We start from the raw sequence: 21237 nt of genomic DNA on the forward strand, positions 1-21237 counted from the left end.
GATTGTTAGGGCAGCTGTGGTTAAGCAGGTAGTGCAAGCTGCCCACTTTATCCCCACTGTGGGATAAATGAAAGGATTAACTTAAAAGATTATCATATCTTACATGCTAAAATGTACTTTTAAGACTACTTAAAAGTACATTTTAAGTACACACAGGTGTGTGAAGGTGCATGCACTTGTTTGAATGAATGGGTAGATTTGTCATTGTGACTGTAAAGTGCTTTGAGCACCAATAGGTAGAAAAGTGCTGTATAAATGCAAGACCAAGACCATTAAGCAGTAGCAGTAGTGCTAGAAGTACTGCACATGCCACAGACAGTAAAGGAAATGGAAATGTAGTACTCTAAATGAGTAATTTCAAACACATCACACAATCATCAGTTGTTTTCAACACTTTCTACTTCCTTATTTACATTACCCATGCAAGACTCTCTATAGATGCGACATTTGCCCCTTTTCATATAGCCTGTTCAAGGCAGAACTGTTCTTCCTTTGTTCTTCCTTCCCATTCTCTGTGAAAGGCAATGAGATGAAATGGCGGGACAAGCCACAGATATACAAATCTTCAGTGAAATCATCAATAGGATTCTTGAAGAGCAGTTTTGAAGCTCAAAGTGGGTGGCCCTGGACGTCGCCATCTTGGCAACGCCTCACTCCACCTAACTCCTGGCTGATTTAAAAATGGGCAAAGAGGCGGAGTGAGAGTGGAGCGGGGGGACGAGTGACGCCAAGGCAGACAGTTAGCAACTTGACATCGCAGTGGCCAACTGTCACTGAAAGAGGACTAAATTCTGCAAAATTTTAAACCTTAATATTACTTAAACAGGAGAATTATATAAAATTGCAGCCTCAAATGCCCACTCGAGACACACGTCTTTGGGACTTTCATGTTGGCTTGCAGCATCAGAGGTTGGTGCTTGGTCACACCTCTGATACGAGAACCCTTTCTGAATGCATACTGCGGAAAAAAAACTTTGGCGGCTTTGTTTCGTTTAGCATGAACAAACAAACGCAGCATAATGAGGGGACTTCTCAGCAGCATTATAGCGCCGTCTCTGTGAGATGGACCATACGTTGATGATTCTACTAATGAGCATGTGCGAGCCTGTCTGTGGCCAAACATGTACGAATTACCACTTAAAAGACCACTTTTAAATAAACCCCTTTAAAAAGCCACGACTGCTATATCAAACAGGAACAATTTATACTGTCGTTACAGTTTCCTCTTCAAAGAAAACACTGCTGCAGACTAACTAAGAGAGCAGCTGTTACAATATTGGTTTGTCAAGTGCGGTGCTTTGTTTGCAGTTAATGTGAGAAACTTACTTTTCATTAACCTGTTAAGAAGAAAGAAAAACTGAAAAGCTGATCTCTGCCAATATGTTTCTCCAGAACATCGAAAAGTCCTTGCCATTTTTGGGATACTATTATTATCGTTTGACATTCCCTATTTGTCATATTTAAGTTTTCCATTAACTTTGCAAACTCAGAGTAACTAAACGAACCATCAAGTCAGTTTGGTCATCAGTTGCGGAAAGTGAAATAGCCTTAAATTTCAGACATAAATAAATGGAGTGTGACAAAGTATCCTTTAAGAGCACTGGAGCAAAAAGCAGACAGAAGAAAAAAAAATCCTCAACCGTCGTCCTCTCCTCCCACCACTTTTCCATCCATCTCTTGTAAATGCCATTTTAATTGAAATCTGTCAAGACGCTGGCTGTGTGTCTCTCTCACTGGTCTGCTCAAACCGCAGTGCCATAGGTGCTAAGCCATGAATTTCAATGAGAGCTTTTCTTTAACTGGCTGCATTGAACTCCTTTAAATAAGGACTGCGCCTTTCTAATAACCCTCCCCAATCTCTTCGTCAAACACTGGAGGAAACAAGTGCTGCAACACACACACACACACACGTTCATATGGCTTTGTGAGGACATTCATTGACATAATGCATTCCCTAGCCCCTTACCCTAACCATGTCAACAAAGTGCCTCACCCTAACCCTTACCCTCAACATAACCTAAATGTAATCTTTACCCTAACCGAGTCTTAACCTTCAAACAGCCTTGTAATGAAGTGAGGACCGGCCAAAATGTCCTCACTTTGCTCAAATGTCCTCACTTTGCACAAATGTCCTCACTCCGATGGTGTAAAACTCAAAACGGGTCCTCGGAAAGATAGCTGTACAAGAACATATGCGCACACACACACACACACACACAGACACCTCTCTCCCTCAATTCTTTTGGTTTCTCTTCCTGCAGCTGGTTAACACATATTACCGCACCAGGACTGCAGATTTTTTTTATTTTTAATATCAACTCTCATTATGAATCATGGGTATAATTACAGAATACCACTATCAATCACTGTGCACCGTGAGGCAAGGTTTGGAGGGAAACCAGCACTGAACAGTCATCGGCCCCTGATCCTCCAGAACAAACACACCTGAAGCTCGGAGGCGAACGGTTGTGAAAGTGGGAATACAAATATTTTCTTTATCTTCCACTTTAATGAAACTGAAAAGAAAAGGAACACACCACGAACAATAACAGAGAAAGGTGAGATGTAATAAGCAGTATGGGAAATGTGGTTTTAAGTTCCTACAACAGTTCCCAATTTTATTTGCAACAAGCGTGAATATTATGAGATCTTTAAAGCCTTTTGAGCTATCAATAGAACAGACTGGGCAGATTATGCTTAGGAATTTTGCTGAGTCATTGACGGGAAAGGAATATCTTTGCAGGAATTTCTGTGGTTTGAGGAATTGCAACGTTGTTCATGGACACTTTGTGGTAATAGTCTCAATGACACGGCTGATTGGGGATGACGGATTTTGCATGATTTATTCTGAATGGATGTTTCACCATAGCTAAACCGACAAAGTGTCTTCCTCTCTCCACAATCTGTTTCAAACTACAAACATCCCATTAAAAAGTGATCACACAATTACATAACAGGTTTTCAGCGTCATTTAGCAAAAAAAAGTACTGAAAACTACTGGCTGAAAACCTGGAAATCAAACCTGAAATTCAAATATATAAAATTGACTTGAGTTATAGCTTTCTTGAAGTGTTGCAACTACTTGTCAGCACTATGGAAATTTAAAAAAAAAAGACTAAAGGAGGTAACCAAATGTTCGATGTGATGAATTACCTGTCTGAAGCAACTTTCAAGTCCCTGCAAGTTGTTTTTCGCAGTGCACTGAAATGAACCGAAACCAAAGGGTGCCTGGAGGGAGGGCTATGTCTAGAACCGGTGGTGCTCTTTGGAAAATGGTCAGCAGTCATGGTAAGTGTACTTAATGCGCAGTTAATGAGCTACAACCTGCAAACCACAAGCACGGTTCCTTGAATACACAAGCAGTGTGGGTGCTCGTGTCCTCCCAGCAACATATACGGCGCCCGAGCAGCAACGTTTACGTGAAGGCCAGAGAGCAGGCGAACCGGAGTTCAGTGTGTTAAGCGAACAGGGTCCAGCTGCTAACGTTACAGACATTTGGGGAACAGTTTGATTCACACAACCCTTATTAACTGAAATAGTGTGACTAAAAAAGCCTGTGTGTACTGTTGTGTGTACCAGTTTCCGGCTGAGGCAGATGTTAGTTTCCTATAAAAGGCTGGGAAATGATGAGACTGGAGGCCTACGTTTACTTCATGCGCAAATGTGTGTGCGTGTTTTAATTCCAGTCCCCATGTTTCCTGTGTTTGCTACTGAGCAGCAGCTACACACCGGGTCAGCTCCACGCCCTCGTATTAAACATTTCCACTGACCAAAGACAAACTCTGGACTAAAAATATAACAGAGGCCAGAACAGGGGGGAAAAAATATGAATTCCGCTCACATGTAAATAACTCATATTTACCTTTTAGAGAGTCAGAAAGTTATTAGAGCTTGTTTTCAAGGGCAAATCCCATGCTGGAATAATATTTAAGCAAAGTATTTATAAAATGAAGAAAGAGTGCTTCGGGAAGGGAAGCATTAGTCACCTTCAGCACTCCGCTATCGTCTTCATTGCTTGTGAATGAAGAGTTCACACCATAGCCACACATAAGCAACCAATAGAGGAAAACACTACTGGTCTATGTGTTAAAAGAATCAAGGCAGGTGTTTGGTAAGGTTTTATCACACTCAAAGACAACAACTCACATCGTCTAAACCATAGATAGTATAAAGATGGACAACGGAACAGCTCCTCAAAAGTGAAGTAAAACCAAGTAGAGCTCCCCCTGGTGACTGGCTGCAGTATAGGTCATAAGCTCCTCCCCCTCCATGTTAGTGGATCGGACTTGGGATAAACTAAAACGCTAAAATACACGTCAAATAATTTTCTTCAAGGATGGTTCCAGTCATTTTAGGTAATTAATATAATACTGAGGCATACTCACGTGTCCATTTTTCTGATATGTTTTGTTTTAGTTAGTTATTTGATGCTATAGAAACAGGATGTGACATCTTGATGACTACCAGTTGCCATGCCAACCACTCCATGAAATGGCCCCGTGGGACAAACAAATAAGTACAGTGTATAATCCAACATTTCTTTATAACTGGTGGAGGTAGAGCAGAGCGTAGTATTAATTAAATGAAAATGAGAGTGAGCCTGGAGGAAGTGTGGGCGGGTCACTGATATTGCGACTCCACGTGGCTCCACTCCTGGACTCTGTTACTACTGACTCTGGCTCCAAACTTGCAAGATGGCGCCACCCATATCCCCAAGAAAATAGCATCATTTTGGCCAGTGCAAGAAAGGGGGATGCGTTGTCCATATTTATATACAGTCTATGACCCAAACTCACATATACAGTCTATGGTCCAAACCTACATATGGACAAGGACTTTTTTTTGAAAGGTGGAAAGTTAATGCAAAGGACAAACAGAGGCCACTCTATGTGTGCAACGGTTCCATTTAGCATAGTAGACCTGTTTCACACAAACATTTTGCTTTGCCATTGCAGAAAAAAAACAACATTTCTGCTAAAGATAAGGAGTAAGTGTGCACGATACTACGAGACTAAAACTTCCTCACCTGAATGGAAAGCAGAATGTTCAATGTTATCAGTTACACTTGGGCTTTTCCTAGAATGACAAGCCAACATGTGGGCTGCAAAATGAAACTGAATCTTTATATTTACACTGTACATATACACTATATTACCAAAAGTATTCGCTCACCTGCCTTTACTCATTCTATGAACTGAAGTGCCATCCCATTCCTAACTCATAGAATTCAATATGATGTCGGTCCACCTTTTGCAGCTATTACAGCTTCAACTCTTCTGGGAAGACTGTCCACAAGGTTGAGGAGAGTGTTTATAGGAATTTTTGACCATTCTTCCAAAAGCGCATTGGTGAGGTCACACACTGATGTTGGTCGAGAAGGCCTGGCTCTCAGTCTCCGCTCTAATTCATCCCAAAGGTGTTCTATCGGGTTCAGGTCAGGACTCTGTGCAGGCCAGTCAAGTTCATCCACACCAGACTCTGTCATCCACGTCTTTATGGACCTTGCTTTGTGCACTGGTGCACAGTCATGTTGGAAGAGGAAGGGGCCCGCTCCAAACTGTTCCCACAAGGTTGGGAGCATGGAATTGTCCAAAATGTTTTGGTATCCTGAAGCATTCAATGTTCCTTTCACTGGAACTAAGGGGCCAAGCCCAGCTCCTGAAAAACAACCCCATACCATAATTCCTCCTCCACCAAATTTCACAGTTGGCACAATGCAATCTGAAATGTACCGTTCTCCTGGCAACCTCCAAACCCAGACTCGTCCATCAGATTGCCAGATGGAAAAGCGTGATTCATCACTCCAGAGAACACGTCTCCACTGCTCTAGAGGCCAGTGGCGGCGTGCTTTACACCATTGCATCCGACGCCTTGCATTGCACTTGGTGATGTGTGGCTTGGCTGCAGCTGCTCGGCCATGGAAACCCATTCCATGAAGCTCTCTGCGTACTGTACTTGGGCTAATCTGAAGGTCACATGAAGTTTGTAGCTCTGTAGCAATTGACTGTGCAGAAAGTCGGCGACCTCTTTGCACTATGCGCTTCAGCATCCGCTGACCCCTCTCCGTCACTTTACGTGGCCTACCAATTCGTGGCTGAGTTGCTGTTTTTCCCAAACGCTTCCATTTTGTTATAATAGAGCTGACAGTTGACTGTGGAATATTTAGGAGCGAGGAAATTTCACGACTGGATTTGTTGCACAAGTGGCATCCTATGACAGTTCCACGCTGGAATTCACTGAGCTCCTGAGAGCGGCCCATTCTTTCACAAATGTCTTGTTTCACAGTCTGCATGCCTGAGTGCTTGAATTTATACACCTGGGGCCAGGCCAAGTGATTAGAACACCTGATTCTGATCATTTGAATGGGTGAGCGAATACTTTTGGTAATATAGTGTATATAGTCCAAGTGTATCAGTGGAGATCAGCATCCGTGATTCCGTTGAGGGAAGTAAAACACTCTCAAAGCGTGTTCTATTTTGTGATGATGATGTTTGCATGTGTCTTTATTTATCACTTTGTGTTTTTTTTATATTACCCTACATGCATGTTTGCTTTGACCTAAATTTGGAACTAAACTAGAGCTATCCAGCCAAAGCATGGGCTCAGGCCATGGTCAATACGAGTTTGAGCCTGTAAAGTGATATTCACGAGTAATCCCAACATTCAGAGTTCTAAATCAACCTTTGTAAAGTAGTAAAATAAATCAGCATAGAACTTTTTGGTTTGTGTATGTGTAGAAAAGATTATTTAAAAAAAAAAATGTGTAAGAGTGTGTGTGACACTGAAATTAAAGGCATTTATCAATGTGTGTTCTTGTCCATGTTTGTAAACAATATGTTACTTAATATAAGGTTCGAAAGTGTCCAAGAAACGAAATCTCTAATTTTACTCACTATATTAATGATACTGCTGGTTTTGTACAACAGTAAATAAACCAAGGTAAAAACTAGACACGAATAAATTTAATTTGTAATGTTTTAAATCCACTATCTATCGCCTATCTAGTGAACGAAAAACTCATAACTCTTAAATTATTAATGTTGTTGTGACAGAAAATTAAGTTGTAAGGTTTTTTTTATGCTCAAACTTGGACCTCGTTCACACCTTGTATTAACATTCTACCTGGGCAGTCCAGCCACAAATGACCAGCTTTACGTACCTGTGGTCACACATGGCATTAAAATGCATCCATATGTGTCCTTAGCCAGCACATGAGATGTATTCTCAAATAAACACTGACATCATTTGGGGGCCAGTCATCGTGGCATGGGGAGATCATACATATTTTGGAATAAGCTGAAGTCTTACTCACTGAACTCACACATTATGAAGTTATAATTTCTGCTCTTAACATTTTAAGATCTACACAAAAATCTGATTATAATCTGAATCCCAAAAACTTCCATACGCACCATAAATTTAGTGGTCAATTGTGGTGCTCTTTCCTTTTAAGGCGATCATTTATGATAGTAGCTGTGTGCTGTGATCCGACTGCTCAGAATGGTTGCATCACTGAAACCTTTTATTACACCAGTGAAATATCACAATGTTAAAAGTTTGTGTGAGTAAATTAGACTATTTCAAAAGCTTTCTCATGTACAATTCCATTTATGAACCTATTGTATTTGCTAGGGCAGTTACACTGACATATTACAGTATAATAATCTAAAATATTACACATTAAAAGTCAGTGTTTCACGCAATAATGACATGCTTCTTCAAGTGGAACTAATGAGCATTTACTGCGTAGCTCTCAGTGTGTTATTAGTATTGAATGATTTTTCATTTTTAAATTGATAATGATAACAGCCAGGTAGACGGAGCTCCCTGTACTTAGTGCTTCCACGTGCCGCGGGCCTGTCATTTAAAAGCTCCCTGTACCTTCAATTTCCTGCTTTGGTTTGTTTAAAGTGAGAATTCCTCCGTCACGAAGAGGCCGCGCACTCCTGTGTGTGTTTCTGTGTGTGGGTGTGAATTTGTGTGCATGAATGCGTGTCTATGCATCTGTGTCAATGTGTGTGTGTGTGTGGCAGCAGCCTCAGCCTCAGTCTGCTTCCTCTCCTTATGCAGCTCCAAATAAACACCGCTGGTCCAATTCACCATGTTTGTTTCTCTGTGTTTATTTTTCTCTTTTTCTCCCCGAACATGCACACCTCCCCCAACTCATGCTCCCGCAATCCATTGCCCTCTTCGCCTTCCTCTCTTTCAACACATGGCACACTGTATTTGTACATACTGTATATTATGTATGCATTACTTTAAATAACAGAAACCCTTTACTTTTCTTACATATTCCCTGAATAACCTGGATATGTTCATTAGAATAAAAGGGTTGGGACATTCTATATTGTAGCTGTAGGCAGATATACACTGATCAGGCATAACATTATGACCACCTTCCTAATATTGTGTAGGTCTCCCACGTACCTCCAAAACAGTTGTGACTCATCAGAGAATGGACATGGGCCTTCTGAGGGTGTCCTGTGGCGCCTCTGTGGATCATCCCACAGATACTTGATCAGTTTGGGATCTAGTGAATTTGGAGGCCAGGTTCCTCATGTTTTTTGAGTTGTTCCTTAAGCATTTTTTGTGTGTGTCTGTGTCAGGCTGCATCCTGCTGGGGATGGCTGCTGCTATTAAGCAGTGTCATTGCTATGGAGTGAGGGTGTCTGGTCTGGTCTAGGTGGGTGGTACATGTCTAAGTAACATGCACATGAATGCCAGGTCCAAAAGTTTCCCATCACAACACTGGATGGTCAATGTTATTTACTTCTCCTGTCAGTGGTTTTAATGTTGTGGCTGATTGGTGTAAGTGTCTATTAGTGTTATCTCCTCCTCCACAAACCCATAGGTGAAGGTTACCGAATACACTGGTAATGAATGCTAGTATGGTGATGCATAGTTTGAGGATTTTTGTCGTGCACTTTCTGTATTGCCCTTCCTTCAGCTCTGCAGTGCGTTGTTATAAGTCTGTCTCATTACACTGAAGTTTATTATTTCATCTGGCCTTGCCTCCTAGTGTGTGTCCCGCGATTGGGTCCTCCCCCTTGTAGCCCCAAACCTGACACACAGTTGCACTAGTATAAATATATACTGTATCTTCATAGTTCTTGACAAATGCATTACATCTGTTTACATCTACATTCCAGAGAGTTATAAACCATGTATTAAATGTACTGCATGTTACCTATAAATGCTAACTAGGAGGGATTTGAAGTAGCAAGTAATAATCAGAGCAGGCCAGGACTATATCTGCTCTGTTATCACATTTAGGATTACAATACTAATGTTGTAAAATGGGAAAAATAGAAAGAGTGCAGTTGACTTAACACTAAAAACGCCTTTGTATCATTTCAGAGCAAAAATGTCAAAAGAATGTCAGAGATCTTCTGTAGTTCCAGCTCTCCAAATGTGAAGATTTGCTGCTTTCCTGTTTACCTCTTTGCTTGTTTTATGTGATTACAAACTGAATATCTTTGTGTTCTGACAAGGAATTTGAAAATTGCAACATCATCAGGTCATTCATTGACCTCATCTATAACGGCTTATCCTGAGCGTCGCAGGGGGCGCCAGAGCCTATTCCAGCTGTCACTGGGCGAGAGACAGTTTTACAATCTGGACATGTATTCTTTCACAGGGCTAACACAGAGAGACACTCATATGCAGATCTACAGCCAATTTAGAATCACTAATGAACCTAACAAGTGCGTCTTTGGACTGTAGGAGGAAGTCAAAACACCAGGAGGAAACCCACACAGACACAGGAAGAACAATCAAACTCCGAAAGGCCCCACCTGACCAGCTGCTTCGAACAATAGACTGTATAAAAATGGAACAGGTCCTCGAAAGTGAAGCCAAAGCAAGTAGAGCTCCCCCTGGTGTCTGGCTGCAGTATAGGACATAAGCTCCACCTCCTCCATGTTAGTGGATGGGACTTGAGAAGGACTAATACACTAATACACATTTTGTTTTGTGATGGTTTCAGTCATTTTAGGTAGTTAATGTAATGCTGATGCATACTCAAGTGTCCATTTTTCTGATAAGTTTTGTTTTAGTTATATGACGCTATGGAAACAGGATGACAACAAGTTGCCATGCCATGAAGTGATCCCATAGGACCATGAGAGACTCTAGTTCCAAACTCGCAAGACGGGGCCCCATCCCTCCCATCCTCAGGAAGCTAGCGTTGGTTTGGCCAATGCAAGAAGGTCTATGATTCTAACTCAGAGCTTTCTTGCTATTGGACGATGCTACCACACTACTGTGCCAACTTCACATCTTCCTTTGAGTGCACAGTTGACGTAAACAACGCTTAAAGCTTTATTTGTTTAATTTCAGAAGAGAAACTTAAAAAATCCTCTTTGGTTCCAGCCCATCAAATGTAAAGATTTCATTCTTTGCTGTTCGACTCTTTGTTTGTCATACTGACTGGATAAGACAACACATTAGAAAACTGCACCATCATCATTTCGTGCCATTTTATAGATTAAAATTCTGATTACTTGACAAAATGAACAAAATAGTCAATATAAAGGCATTACATTATACAGAGAAGCTTGTCCAGTACTGGAACTAACAGCTGCTACACTACACCAAGCACCATGTAAGTGCCGCGCATGTCGGAGCACATTGCATCAGTGCAGTTTGTCCTGATAATTGTAAACCTTACCATCATATATAGCTTCCTACGAGCTGCCAACTCAGCCTATAAATCACACAGAGACACTGTTTCCCAACCCAGCACTAAGTTCATACCTGCAGGGCTGAACAGACAACCTAATGATTTTTCAGACTGAAAGAACACTCAAACATTCACTCAAACAGGAGGGAATTGCAGGAAATGTGTCTGAAAACCAACAATCAGTATCAGATGTCTTTCTTTTTCTGTCTATTTGTCTTGCCCACAGTCCAGTGCTAGAAATCATTTAATCATCGCCTTCCACAGTTCATAGAGACTCCTGTGACCAAACCTTTTCAAGCTAGCATGAGATGGTGTTTAAAATTCCCAACGCTACTGCCAACTCCAGGAATTGCCAGGAATTTTTGGTGTTAAGCTCAGAGGAGAATTTACAAGCATATTGTGTTCGCTCTGTTTTGGCCGGGGCTACGTTGTCCAAGAGGCACAATTAATAAATCAGACGAGGAGAAAGACCTGGTCAACTCAGAGGCATCAATTTATTCTGTAATAACACGCTGCAGCGAATCACCCTCTGTACTACTGCTGTAAATTTCACACACACGAACACAGTACAGGCTAATCAGAAGCAACTGGAGTTTAAATTAAATTAGACTCTTCACTCTTCAACAAATTTCAACCTGAGGTTCAGCAGGTAACAGAAACCCTTCAATAACAACTTAAAGCCTCCATTTTAGAGATCCCAAAACTCCCAACTGGAAATGATACTCTCCATTACAAGCAGGTCACTGTTGGCCTTTTGAGCCATACCTGACTCATGCTGTCATAGCTTTCCAACATCATGACAGATCGGGAACATTTGCAGGGAGGGAGGGCTACTTCCCGGCTCCCAATTGAGGCCACGGGTTTTGGTTCTCACCTGGATGTGGTTCAGACAGAACTGTGAAGAACAACAGAGTGGAAACACACCATAATGGAACAAACAATTGTTGCTAGGCTTTATTATCCCCCAGGCGAGTGTCAGGGAGAAAGAAATGAGCCGTGAGCTGACACTTACCATACGCAAAGTAACAGTCTAACACAAACTCTCTCTCCTTCTTACACACAGTTCCTTGCACAGTCATGCACTAAACAGTTGCACGTTTAATAATGCTTGTCTACCGGTGGATCATTTAAAAATGCTAGTTGAAGACCAGAACTCCCTTGTGCTGCAGTTATGGTGCATCAAGGTGAGATTAACAGCAAACGATGAGTCTGCGTTTCCTGCTAAATGTCTTCAGCAGAGTGGCTGTCACTTGGCAGGATACACACCATCACATACAAGCCCCATTAAAAGCTCTGTGTATTCAGCTCTCCACAGGTTGTCGGAGGGGAGTATGATGAAGTTGACCAGCTCCGGGACAAGATGTGGCTAACGGAGAGACTCCAGACCAACGTTCCACCTGCTGACTTCCAGGCTAGCAATTTCTTCAAATTTGGCACCATCATCCACTTGGGCTAAAGGATGAACTGACCAGTGGTGCTCAAAGGTTAAGGTCATTATGATACTTGGCTGCTGCCATCAAGGAATGTCATTGCTATGGGGTGGGGGTGCCTGGTCTGGTCTAGGTGGGTGGTACATGTCTAAGTAACATCCACATGAATGAATGCCAGGTCCAAAAGTTTCCCAGCAGAATATTGTATTGTTACAAGATGGTCAACGTTATTTACTTCTCCTGTCAGTGGTTTTGATGTTGTGGTTGATAGATGAATATAGCAAAAACAAGGATTTGATGCTACTCAAGCCTTTTGAATTCGCATAACATCCCTAACTAGTCAACCAGATTGTTGCATGTGAGCTTAGTGTTTTACAGTATGTTTATAACTCACATTACACTATGGTGTCCACTGGCATTAAACAGTCATGTGGTAGTGTGAAGGGATCACTCCAGTGTAAGGTAGAACCTTTCATAGGCAATGTTTTAAAAAAAAAAAACAAGCTGACAGTACGGGGATAGGCAGAATTAGACCAGATGAAATAAAACAGACGAAGGAGAAGACACATGATGAAGAGGGGAGTGGAGTAGGCCATCATGGGGAAAATGGAAACAAAATGTGCAAGTAGATTCCTGTGGGATGCCTGGATGCTGCTGCTATTCCTGTCCAGGGGAGGGATAGGAGACAAGTGTCTGATTGAGAATCTCTGAATGGTGGTGGTTAAAGGCTCAGGACAGCCAGCCAGAGCGGGGGCAACAGAAATGTACCACAAGCATCTCCAGTGCTTGTTTATTTAGTGTGAACATCCCTCAGACAGGAGCAGGACTTACAAATGTTTACACAGTTACCGCTCTGATCTGGAAGACATAGAACAGGGGAGGAAAAGAAGTTGGACAGGATGGGAAGACCTGGGGGACTCCGTCTGAACTTAAGGTTTATAAGGTTCAACACAAGGTTTAAACATGAAAAAATATCTCAGCATAAGAAAACTGTCAATTGCTGTCAACTGAATGCGTTTTTCCTCTTGTGAGCTGTAACCAAAACTTACAGAAATAGTTTGGAAGGAGAGGAAAAGAAAGATATTCACATGCGGGTTTATGGAGTTTCCAGTGAGCAAACACGCGTCTATTTCTGCATCTCTTTTACTTCTGTCCCTGACGGTCTCCACATAGAATCCTCTAATATCCTGATACTGCTCCTAACATGCCTTCAAACTGTGAGCACCCAGGGTCGCTGCCTCTTCCTTTGCTTAAACTGGCTTTCCTCCCCGTCAGCCATTCCTCCCAGGGTCCCCTTTTCGAAGAGATGACGGATGATCGTCCTCTCATCTGTCTTTGAACTTGATTGCCACACTGTCTCCATTCACGGCCGCATCCATGTGAGTATTGTACTTAGAGAATGTGTGGGTGAGAGGAGGGAAGGAGTCAGCAACCCCTGCTCACCTCGGGAACACCACTTCGTCAGTGCCTCTCGCCACCACAGGTCGAGCCCATAAATTCAAAGTGACAGGTCAGGGATGCCAGGGTAGCGAGGTCCACCCAACATGAAATGAATGCCAGACATTAATGTCACAAGCCACACATCAAACCCAGTGATCGTCACTGCCACTGTGCGTGTGGCGGGAGGCTGACCAAGCCAGGGGCATGATGTCAGTGCCCTCGAATTTTCTGATCCTGAAAGCCTCACACAGGGTATCCCACATGAGAAACACATTTCACACTCGGAGAAGAGAAAAGTACGGGGATGCAAGTGAAAATGCCATAGTAACATGTCATGGTTATATCTAACCTTTTTTACAGATACTACCATGGCAATCTGTTTTTGTTTGGTGTGTGATATATAGACCCCTTTGTGTGTGTAAACACAATGAAGTTTTTTTTAGAGGGCGTGGCTTAGCTGGAGGCAAAACAATCCACAGGAATACATTAGTTAACATGGACTAGCAACTTCTGTTGGTTTATTTTCGACAATGGTGGAAGTAAACACATTTTTTAAATAATAATTATGTTCTGAATGGTCATGAACAAGACTTAACTTACAAAGATTTAACAGATGAGTTTTGTGTTGTGCGAGCCAAAGTTCTGCTAAGCAAGGCTTGAAAACAAACCAACAGAACCAACGGCTACGTCTTGACAGCTAACTACACTAGCATGGCTAAATAAGTAACCTACATCTGGTATTTGTCAACCACAAAGTTAACTACATACTGTAGGTGATATGTGATGATTTTAAAGGCTAATGCATAAGCCAACGGAGGCTATTACACAGGCTAATGGGTTAGGGTTAGGCTAACGTAAAAGTAAAATGTTGTTAGCTGTGTCATGTTTAGCAAAATATGAAGTGAATGAAGGTTGCTATCAAAGTATCAGCGTTGCTCATTATGCTAATATTAGCTAGCTTTCCAGTGGGACCTAGTAAATGCACGCACAAACATTTGTGATGATCGCCTCGGTTCTGTCTTCTCATTTTATCACATTCAGCCACAGGTTTCTTGTGGAAGTGGCAGCTGGTATGAGATAAAATGTCAGTTTGGAGCTATTAACCGGACTTCTCTGATTCTGGCACCCTACAACACAGGAAGATGACATTTTGATAACAGCAACCGCTGTGGTTTTTGCCTCCAGCTAACTGCGGTGACATAATCACGACCTGGGCCGTAAAAGGGTTTATACTGCATGATGATGTTTAGCAGTCTTTGTTTAGCATATTAGCCAAAAAGCACACAACATGGATGACACTAAATACACAGGAATATCAATACATTTGAAGAGGATGTGGTCATATCCTTTAAATTTCGACCAGATAATGGCATTAGAGAATCAATCAGCATACAAAAAAAGTTACTACAATTCATTCTGAGTGGATTATGCCAAATGTCATCACCCTTTATTAACTTAGCACCAACTAGAGGCAACCAGAAGCAACACCTGATTAGCCTCAAAATTTGTAACATCTCAGACAATTTAATCCCTAAATTTATTAAATATAGACCGGTCAGGAGTACCCTTTACCTCTTGTAAAGAATTCATCTTCAGAAACTCAAGCTCATTCTCTCACATCTTTCTCTGTCCCAGTCTTACCATCAGAGCGGTGGATGCAGGTATGCTGGTTGTCACTGAGGAAGAAGCCGTCTGTGCACAGACATTCGTAGCTCCCCATGGTGTTGACGCACACTTGCTGGCATCCGCCGTTGTTGTCCAGACACTCGTCCACATCTGTTTGGATGGAGAGACACAGATTGAGAGAGAGAGCGATAAGGGCAAGGGATGGAAATAAAGTCAGCCATGGCAGCCTGGTGGAATAACAGCCCATTAGGCTTCATAAATAAACACGTGTCAGTGAGAGTTTATGTGCCGGGAAATGTCTGATGAGAGGGATGACACCGGAGTCAGGAATGCGAGGGTCACAGACACACATACACGCACACAAAACAAAGAGCATCATGTTGTCCTGACAGGCTGATCCTGGTACAGTTAGTGACTGAATCAAACTCCTCACTCAAGGGGGTAACAGGGGCTGCTAGTGTGAGTGTCTGCAGTGGATATGTGTGTGTGTGTGTGTGTGTGTGTGTGCACGCAAATGTGTTTTGTGCACACACTAGAGCACAAGTGGGTTTATAGGGCCCCACTGTGAGACTAAAAGGCCAGTAAATTTCCAGTGGGGCATTTTGATGGGGCCGAAGTGAACTGGAAACATGTAACACCCTCGACTGACTTTAACAGGGATCAAACAGGGCTGCCTTCCTCTCTGTCTGTATCTGTGTGTGTAGTCTCGTCGATGTTAAGTTGTGGGGGCCAAATACTAAGATTTTGGGCTTTTAAGAGTCAAAATCCCCATCAAGACTTGGTTTTAGAGTAGAGGATATGGTTAGGTTGTGGTTGGGGTTAGGGTAAAATGCTAGGGAATGCATTAAGTCTAAGGAAGGTCCACGCAAAGATAGAAACACGAGTTTGTGTGTGTTCATGTACAGCTATTTCTGAGGACCAATTTGAGTTTTACACCATCGGAGTGAGGATATTCATGCAAGGTGGGGATATTTGGGCAAAGTGAGGACAAACAAGTTTGTTTGAGAATATAGACTCAGTTTTGGGGTAAATGTTACAATTAGGTTATGATTATGGTTATGACTAGGGTTTGGTTTGGGTAAGGCACTTAGTGGAGATGGTTAAGGTTAGGGTAAGGGGCTAGGGAATGCATTACATCAATGAATGTCCTCACAAAGACACCCGTACAAATATGTGTGTATTTATTTTTATAACAGAATACTAACCATTTGAAGCCATTTTTGTGGACCCCACAATTTTTTTGAGGGCTTAAACCTGTAAAGATGTGGCTTTAGCAGAGTAAATGTTGCAAATAGATTGTGGTTGTGGTTAGGGTTAGCGTACAGGTTTGGCACTTACTTGAAATGGTTAGGATTAGGGTAAGGGGCTAGAGAATGCATTATGTCAACGGAAAGTCCTTTCAAAGATAGAAACAAGTGTTTGTTTGTGTCCGTGCATGTGTGTGTAAATCCCGTGCCTGGCCAGGGTGACTTTGCATTATGTTCGGTCTGACGTGCTGAGGTGAACCTAGCAGACGGTGTAGCACGGTTACACAAACACAGACGCAACTGTTGGGAAGAGAGACAGAAAGACAGAACAGACAGGACGGACAGAATAAAAACACACATAGCTGCAACTTGGGTTTGGTTCCGTTGGACAAGATTGGCCAACCTTACTCTACTTGACCCCATGATGGTTTTATCATCAAGCAAGAACAAACCTAATGCTGGTATTAAGAGATGTCTGTGAATATGACATGATAGACACCCACACAGGTTCATCAAGTGACTCTGTGTTCTCAGACTTATCTAGATATTCTTGGAACCTTTAGGAAGTCATTCAGAAATGGAAGCAAGCGACTGGTTGCTCATGAACAACGTGTTTGGAGACTGTATACTGATACTATAACTACTCTCAAAGCCATATGCATAAGAGCTAACAGTAACCAATGTGCATTTATTAGTATAGATGAAGAAACAAACACAATCTCTAAATGTTTCTTGAGCCTTTTCTTCTTGTCACTTTAGTCCTTCTTGATTTCGACCTAAATTTCGCTTCAGTGCCACAGAAGAACATAACAAGAGCAATGTCTTTATGATCCTTGGTTTACCTTTAATCTACAACCTACAGTACAAAACATCACAGAGTGGACTAAAATGATCTCAGGTCTAAAAGTCATAGACCTACCGTTCCATCATATTGTTACATGTCCAACCAGTTCCAGTCCTCTGGCAAGCTAAGCCAAGATTAAAAGCAACCTACAGCTTTACAATCTCCTTTTTCACATGAACAATAAAGTGCAACACTGAAAATAACTTTCAGGAGGGCCTGTAACCCCTGATGATTTCCCCATATTTTAATGACATTATGTCTCCTTGACACCTTTTCTGTGATTACGAAAAGGTGTTTCTGGGCCCTGCTGGGCCATGCTCTTGATGCTTTTCAAGTGAAGTAACACTGGGAATTTCACTGGCAACTTCACCTGGAAACTCATTTCTGTGCTTTCAGACGGTGGCAGTGGACTCGTTAAACCCCAACAGAGTAAACAAAGCCTGTGAGAGCCTTGTTAACAGTTTGTGTAAAGGGAGGGAATATTTCACCATCATGGTAACCTTGGCGGAAGAAAGGAGGATGGGGAGAAGGGGTGCAGAAGAGGAGGAAGCATGCTTTAATTGTGGTTTGCTTTTGACTCACACAACACCCGTAAACAACTCCAAGGATTTTGTTAAGCTTTGTGTCTGTTTCCTGTATTTTACATGAGTAACTACAGTGGCTGTGTATATGTACTGCACTGGCGTTTCTACTGTAAATCACTACTTGAACTAAAACCACTTGCCTGTCTTCCAGAGAGAAGAAGAAAGTAATTTGGTCAAGATGCTCTGGTTGTCCACCTTCTCCATCGTATCATTATTGTTTACTGGAGAAATCAACACCAAGGGGATTGAAAAAAACAGGACCAAAACAGACGCCAGCTGCGAAAGCCTTCCAGTTACAGATGCCTAGACTACAGTCATTTAAAGGGGGGCCATAAAACAGAGAATACAATAAAAGGTAGCTGAGCATAGTCCAGAGATGTACAGATTCCGAGAGAAAGAGGGAGGGAGAGAGAGAGAGAGAGGGAGAGAGAGAGAGAAAGAAGAGATGCAGCCATCTTCCAGTCCAATTGATCTCTGCCAACATTTCTGAATAAACAAAAGCCACCGGGTCATTTTGCAAGTTTCAACCAGAACCCCTATGTTTTGTTTGCTTGCACTTGTGTAAACTTGCGTAAAATTTTGTTTAGACACAGTGAGGATGGGCTCCGCAGATGGAAGGGAGGGCTGAAAGGCCAGAGAAGGCAAGAGAGGTGACAAGAGCAAGGAAATGGAGAGTGGTGGGGTAAAGGCTATGAGTTAGGGGGCTTGAAGGAGAAACAAAACATGGGAAATGTTGCATGTGCATTTTGATTTGAACTTTGAATGCCTCCTAATAAGTTGATTTTATTGTGTCCACAACGCAGCAGTGGGGGTACTGCATGTAATAGTACTGGTAAATGTTCTTATCTTGCATGTATATAGCACTTTTCTATCTATCGGTACTGAAAGTGCTTAACAGGCACAATTATATAAACTACCCATTCATTCGCACAAGCACACACACATTCACACACCAGTGCCAAGCACCGGGAGCACAGGGTTCAGCGTCTTGCTCATGCTCGGCATGTGGTCCATGTACCGGGGGTTATACTGCTAACCCTAGAGCGGGTTGTCCATGAACCAGAGGGTTCGCCCGCATGTGCAGGGTAAGCAGCACTTCTTGCATCCTGTTGCATCGGTTTATCTTGACTTGATTACTGTAACTGTTTACCAGGTTGTTTTGTGTCAGTTCCATTTAGTTCGGTCTTAGCAGGTTAGGGTTAGGTTCAAATTAACCTTTTCGATAGTTTGATCAGGCAGTTTGCCAACACGGAAGTGAAAGGTGAGACACCTTCCTCACCATACACCCATTTGACAATTTAACATTAAAAGACCTTTAAAATAAAATACTCATGGCCATTTGTACACAGAAATAATTTATGGAAATTAACTTGAAACTAAAATCAGTAATATGAAGCTTGGACACCCTGGATAGGGGGTTGTTGAATGTCTAAACTTGCAATAGGACTTTAAACACTACAACACTTTGTGCATGTTCCAACTCCAGCAACGGCCTCTTTCAGCGCTGTTTTCACGAGTAAGTACCTACTGAGGGTTACCTCTGAGTGGTACTGAAAAACTGCCAGACAAATTCTCTCCGTTGTTCACATTATTTTGGCTTACCCATTCAAAATTTTATCAAAAGCTAATGTGGAGCTTCAGGAGACAGAGTTAGAAAAAGCTGCGGTGAAGGGAGAGTAATGAAACGAGGCAATTTGTGCTTTAAAAAAATTTTGAAAATATATTTAGTCTGTGCTGCAGCTTGGGTGTGTGAAATCTCGCACTTGTTAACTTTAATAAATGTTTGAATCCATTTTGGCACAGGGGGACTGTAAATTTTGTTGAAGCAGACTTTTAAAAATGTACTTTTACTTTCTTTGAATTTTTACACATTCCATGTTCTGTTTTTCTTTTAGTTATCGATCCAATTGTACAACAACTGACCTGTCTATAACAGATAACTAAATTTTAATTATTTTATTTTATTTTATTTTAAATTTAGTTAATTTTCTTTTTCTCTTACACCTTTTTTTTTTTTTTTTTTATTTATACTAGTGGTTTTTTAAGAGCTCATATTGCTGGCAGAGGTAAGCACCAGTGTTCCGGTCTTTTGCTTGTTTTGACATGATTTGTCTTTTCTTAAAAATCAAAAGGCCGCTTGTATTTCAAGTTCCAGTTTGCCTCTTCCCTCCCCTATGTTTGTCTTGTCTGTTACGTGTTGGACCTCTCTGTGACGCGCTGTCGTCAGTGGCTTCCCGCCGTGCGGCCACCTCTCAGCTCTCGCCATGAAATGAAAAGGACATGTTGGAAGAAAAATAAACTCCTGCGAGTGCACCAGACATTCGCGGAGGGCACCAAACCATCGACACATTGCGCCCAGCTGTGTCCACGCCAAAACCAAATAAATAAAGGGTAAAATCAAAAGGAAGAAAGAAACTGAAAAGGACTGCTCTTTAATCACAGAACAACTAGGCAATCTTAAATCAATTAGTGCCTTAAGTTGTTGACACGGTGCATCTGGGAGATGATGGAGCGACTTCCTGAACACTCACGCAAACTGCCGTGTTTTTTGTTTTTTTTCTCTCAACGCTGCAATTTTCCAAAGTGTAATTTGTCATCCGAGGCTCATTCAGGACGCTGCAAGGTCTTGGAGTTTGAGAATATCATGCTTTGGGTTTATTAAAAACCACAAAGTCTTTATTGTTTTTCACGAGCAGGCCCAGAGCTTGTGAGAAAAATAAGAAATAAATTGAGCGTAACTCTGACAGGGAAACAAACAACTTGGACCAAAAAAAAAAAAGTTTTCTTTCAAACGAAGCTGTTGGGCTTTGATGGCGAGTGAACGCGGCAGTTAACTTGCTATTTCCCGATGAGTTTCGATTTTTTTGCATGTGCAGCTTCTGCCTCTTGTCAAGCTACGCAACCTGAACCCAAAGTAAATCTGTTCCTGAGACAGACGTGTTGCTCGGATTGACGTTAGGTTCGGAGCTATGATTAATGAGAAAGAAAGCGAAGCTAGCAAGTCCTACGTGTCTACCAGTCAAGGAAGACATATGATTGTAATTTACAGCATCTCTGGACTCATCCCCACTGTTTCAGGCTACGGCTCTAACATACATTGTTATGACAGCTCGTGATATGAGAGCCAAGACACTTTCTGTCTGCGGACGAAGACGGGCCGCCAGGACTGGATGTGTAAATGTGATGAGAGCGGGAGTATGTACATTGCAGAGTGCGCCCCCATCTACACAGTAAATCTCCTGCTGAATGAGACACTTGAGAGTGAGACCTTATGACAAACACTGCGATCCTTCTTGATGCACGGCATAAAGACAAAGGTTAGAGCTCTGCCTGAGCTGCGGTTTGACAATACGCCGACATGCCAGTCTCTCATATTCCTGTTTAC

The 21237-nt window shown here is 42.1% G+C and overlaps 2 protein-coding genes across 3 annotated transcripts in view; both read right to left on the reverse strand.

Moving 5' to 3' along the window:
• Positions 1-21237, reverse strand: part of mpped1 (metallophosphoesterase domain containing 1) — a gene marked incomplete at its 5' end in the record, with an annotated part of 203890 nt that overhangs the window by 152069 nt on the left and 30584 nt on the right. The gene's annotated exons all lie outside the window — the stretch shown is intronic.
• Positions 1-21237, reverse strand: part of scube1 (signal peptide, CUB domain, EGF-like 1) — a 114431-nt gene that overhangs the window by 61149 nt on the left and 32045 nt on the right. For both annotated transcript variants that reach the window (XM_084572988.1, XM_084572989.1), the window contains exon 4: positions 15193-15327. In XM_084572988.1, the coding sequence (XP_084429114.1) occupies positions 15193-15327 (135 nt within the window). The remainder of the gene's footprint in view (positions 1-15192; positions 15328-21237) is intronic.

This window comes from Chelon labrosus, assembly GCF_963514085.1.
Source record: "Chelon labrosus genome assembly, chromosome: 23".
In the NCBI taxonomy this organism is placed as follows: Eukaryota; Metazoa; Chordata; class Actinopteri; order Mugiliformes; family Mugilidae; genus Chelon; species Chelon labrosus.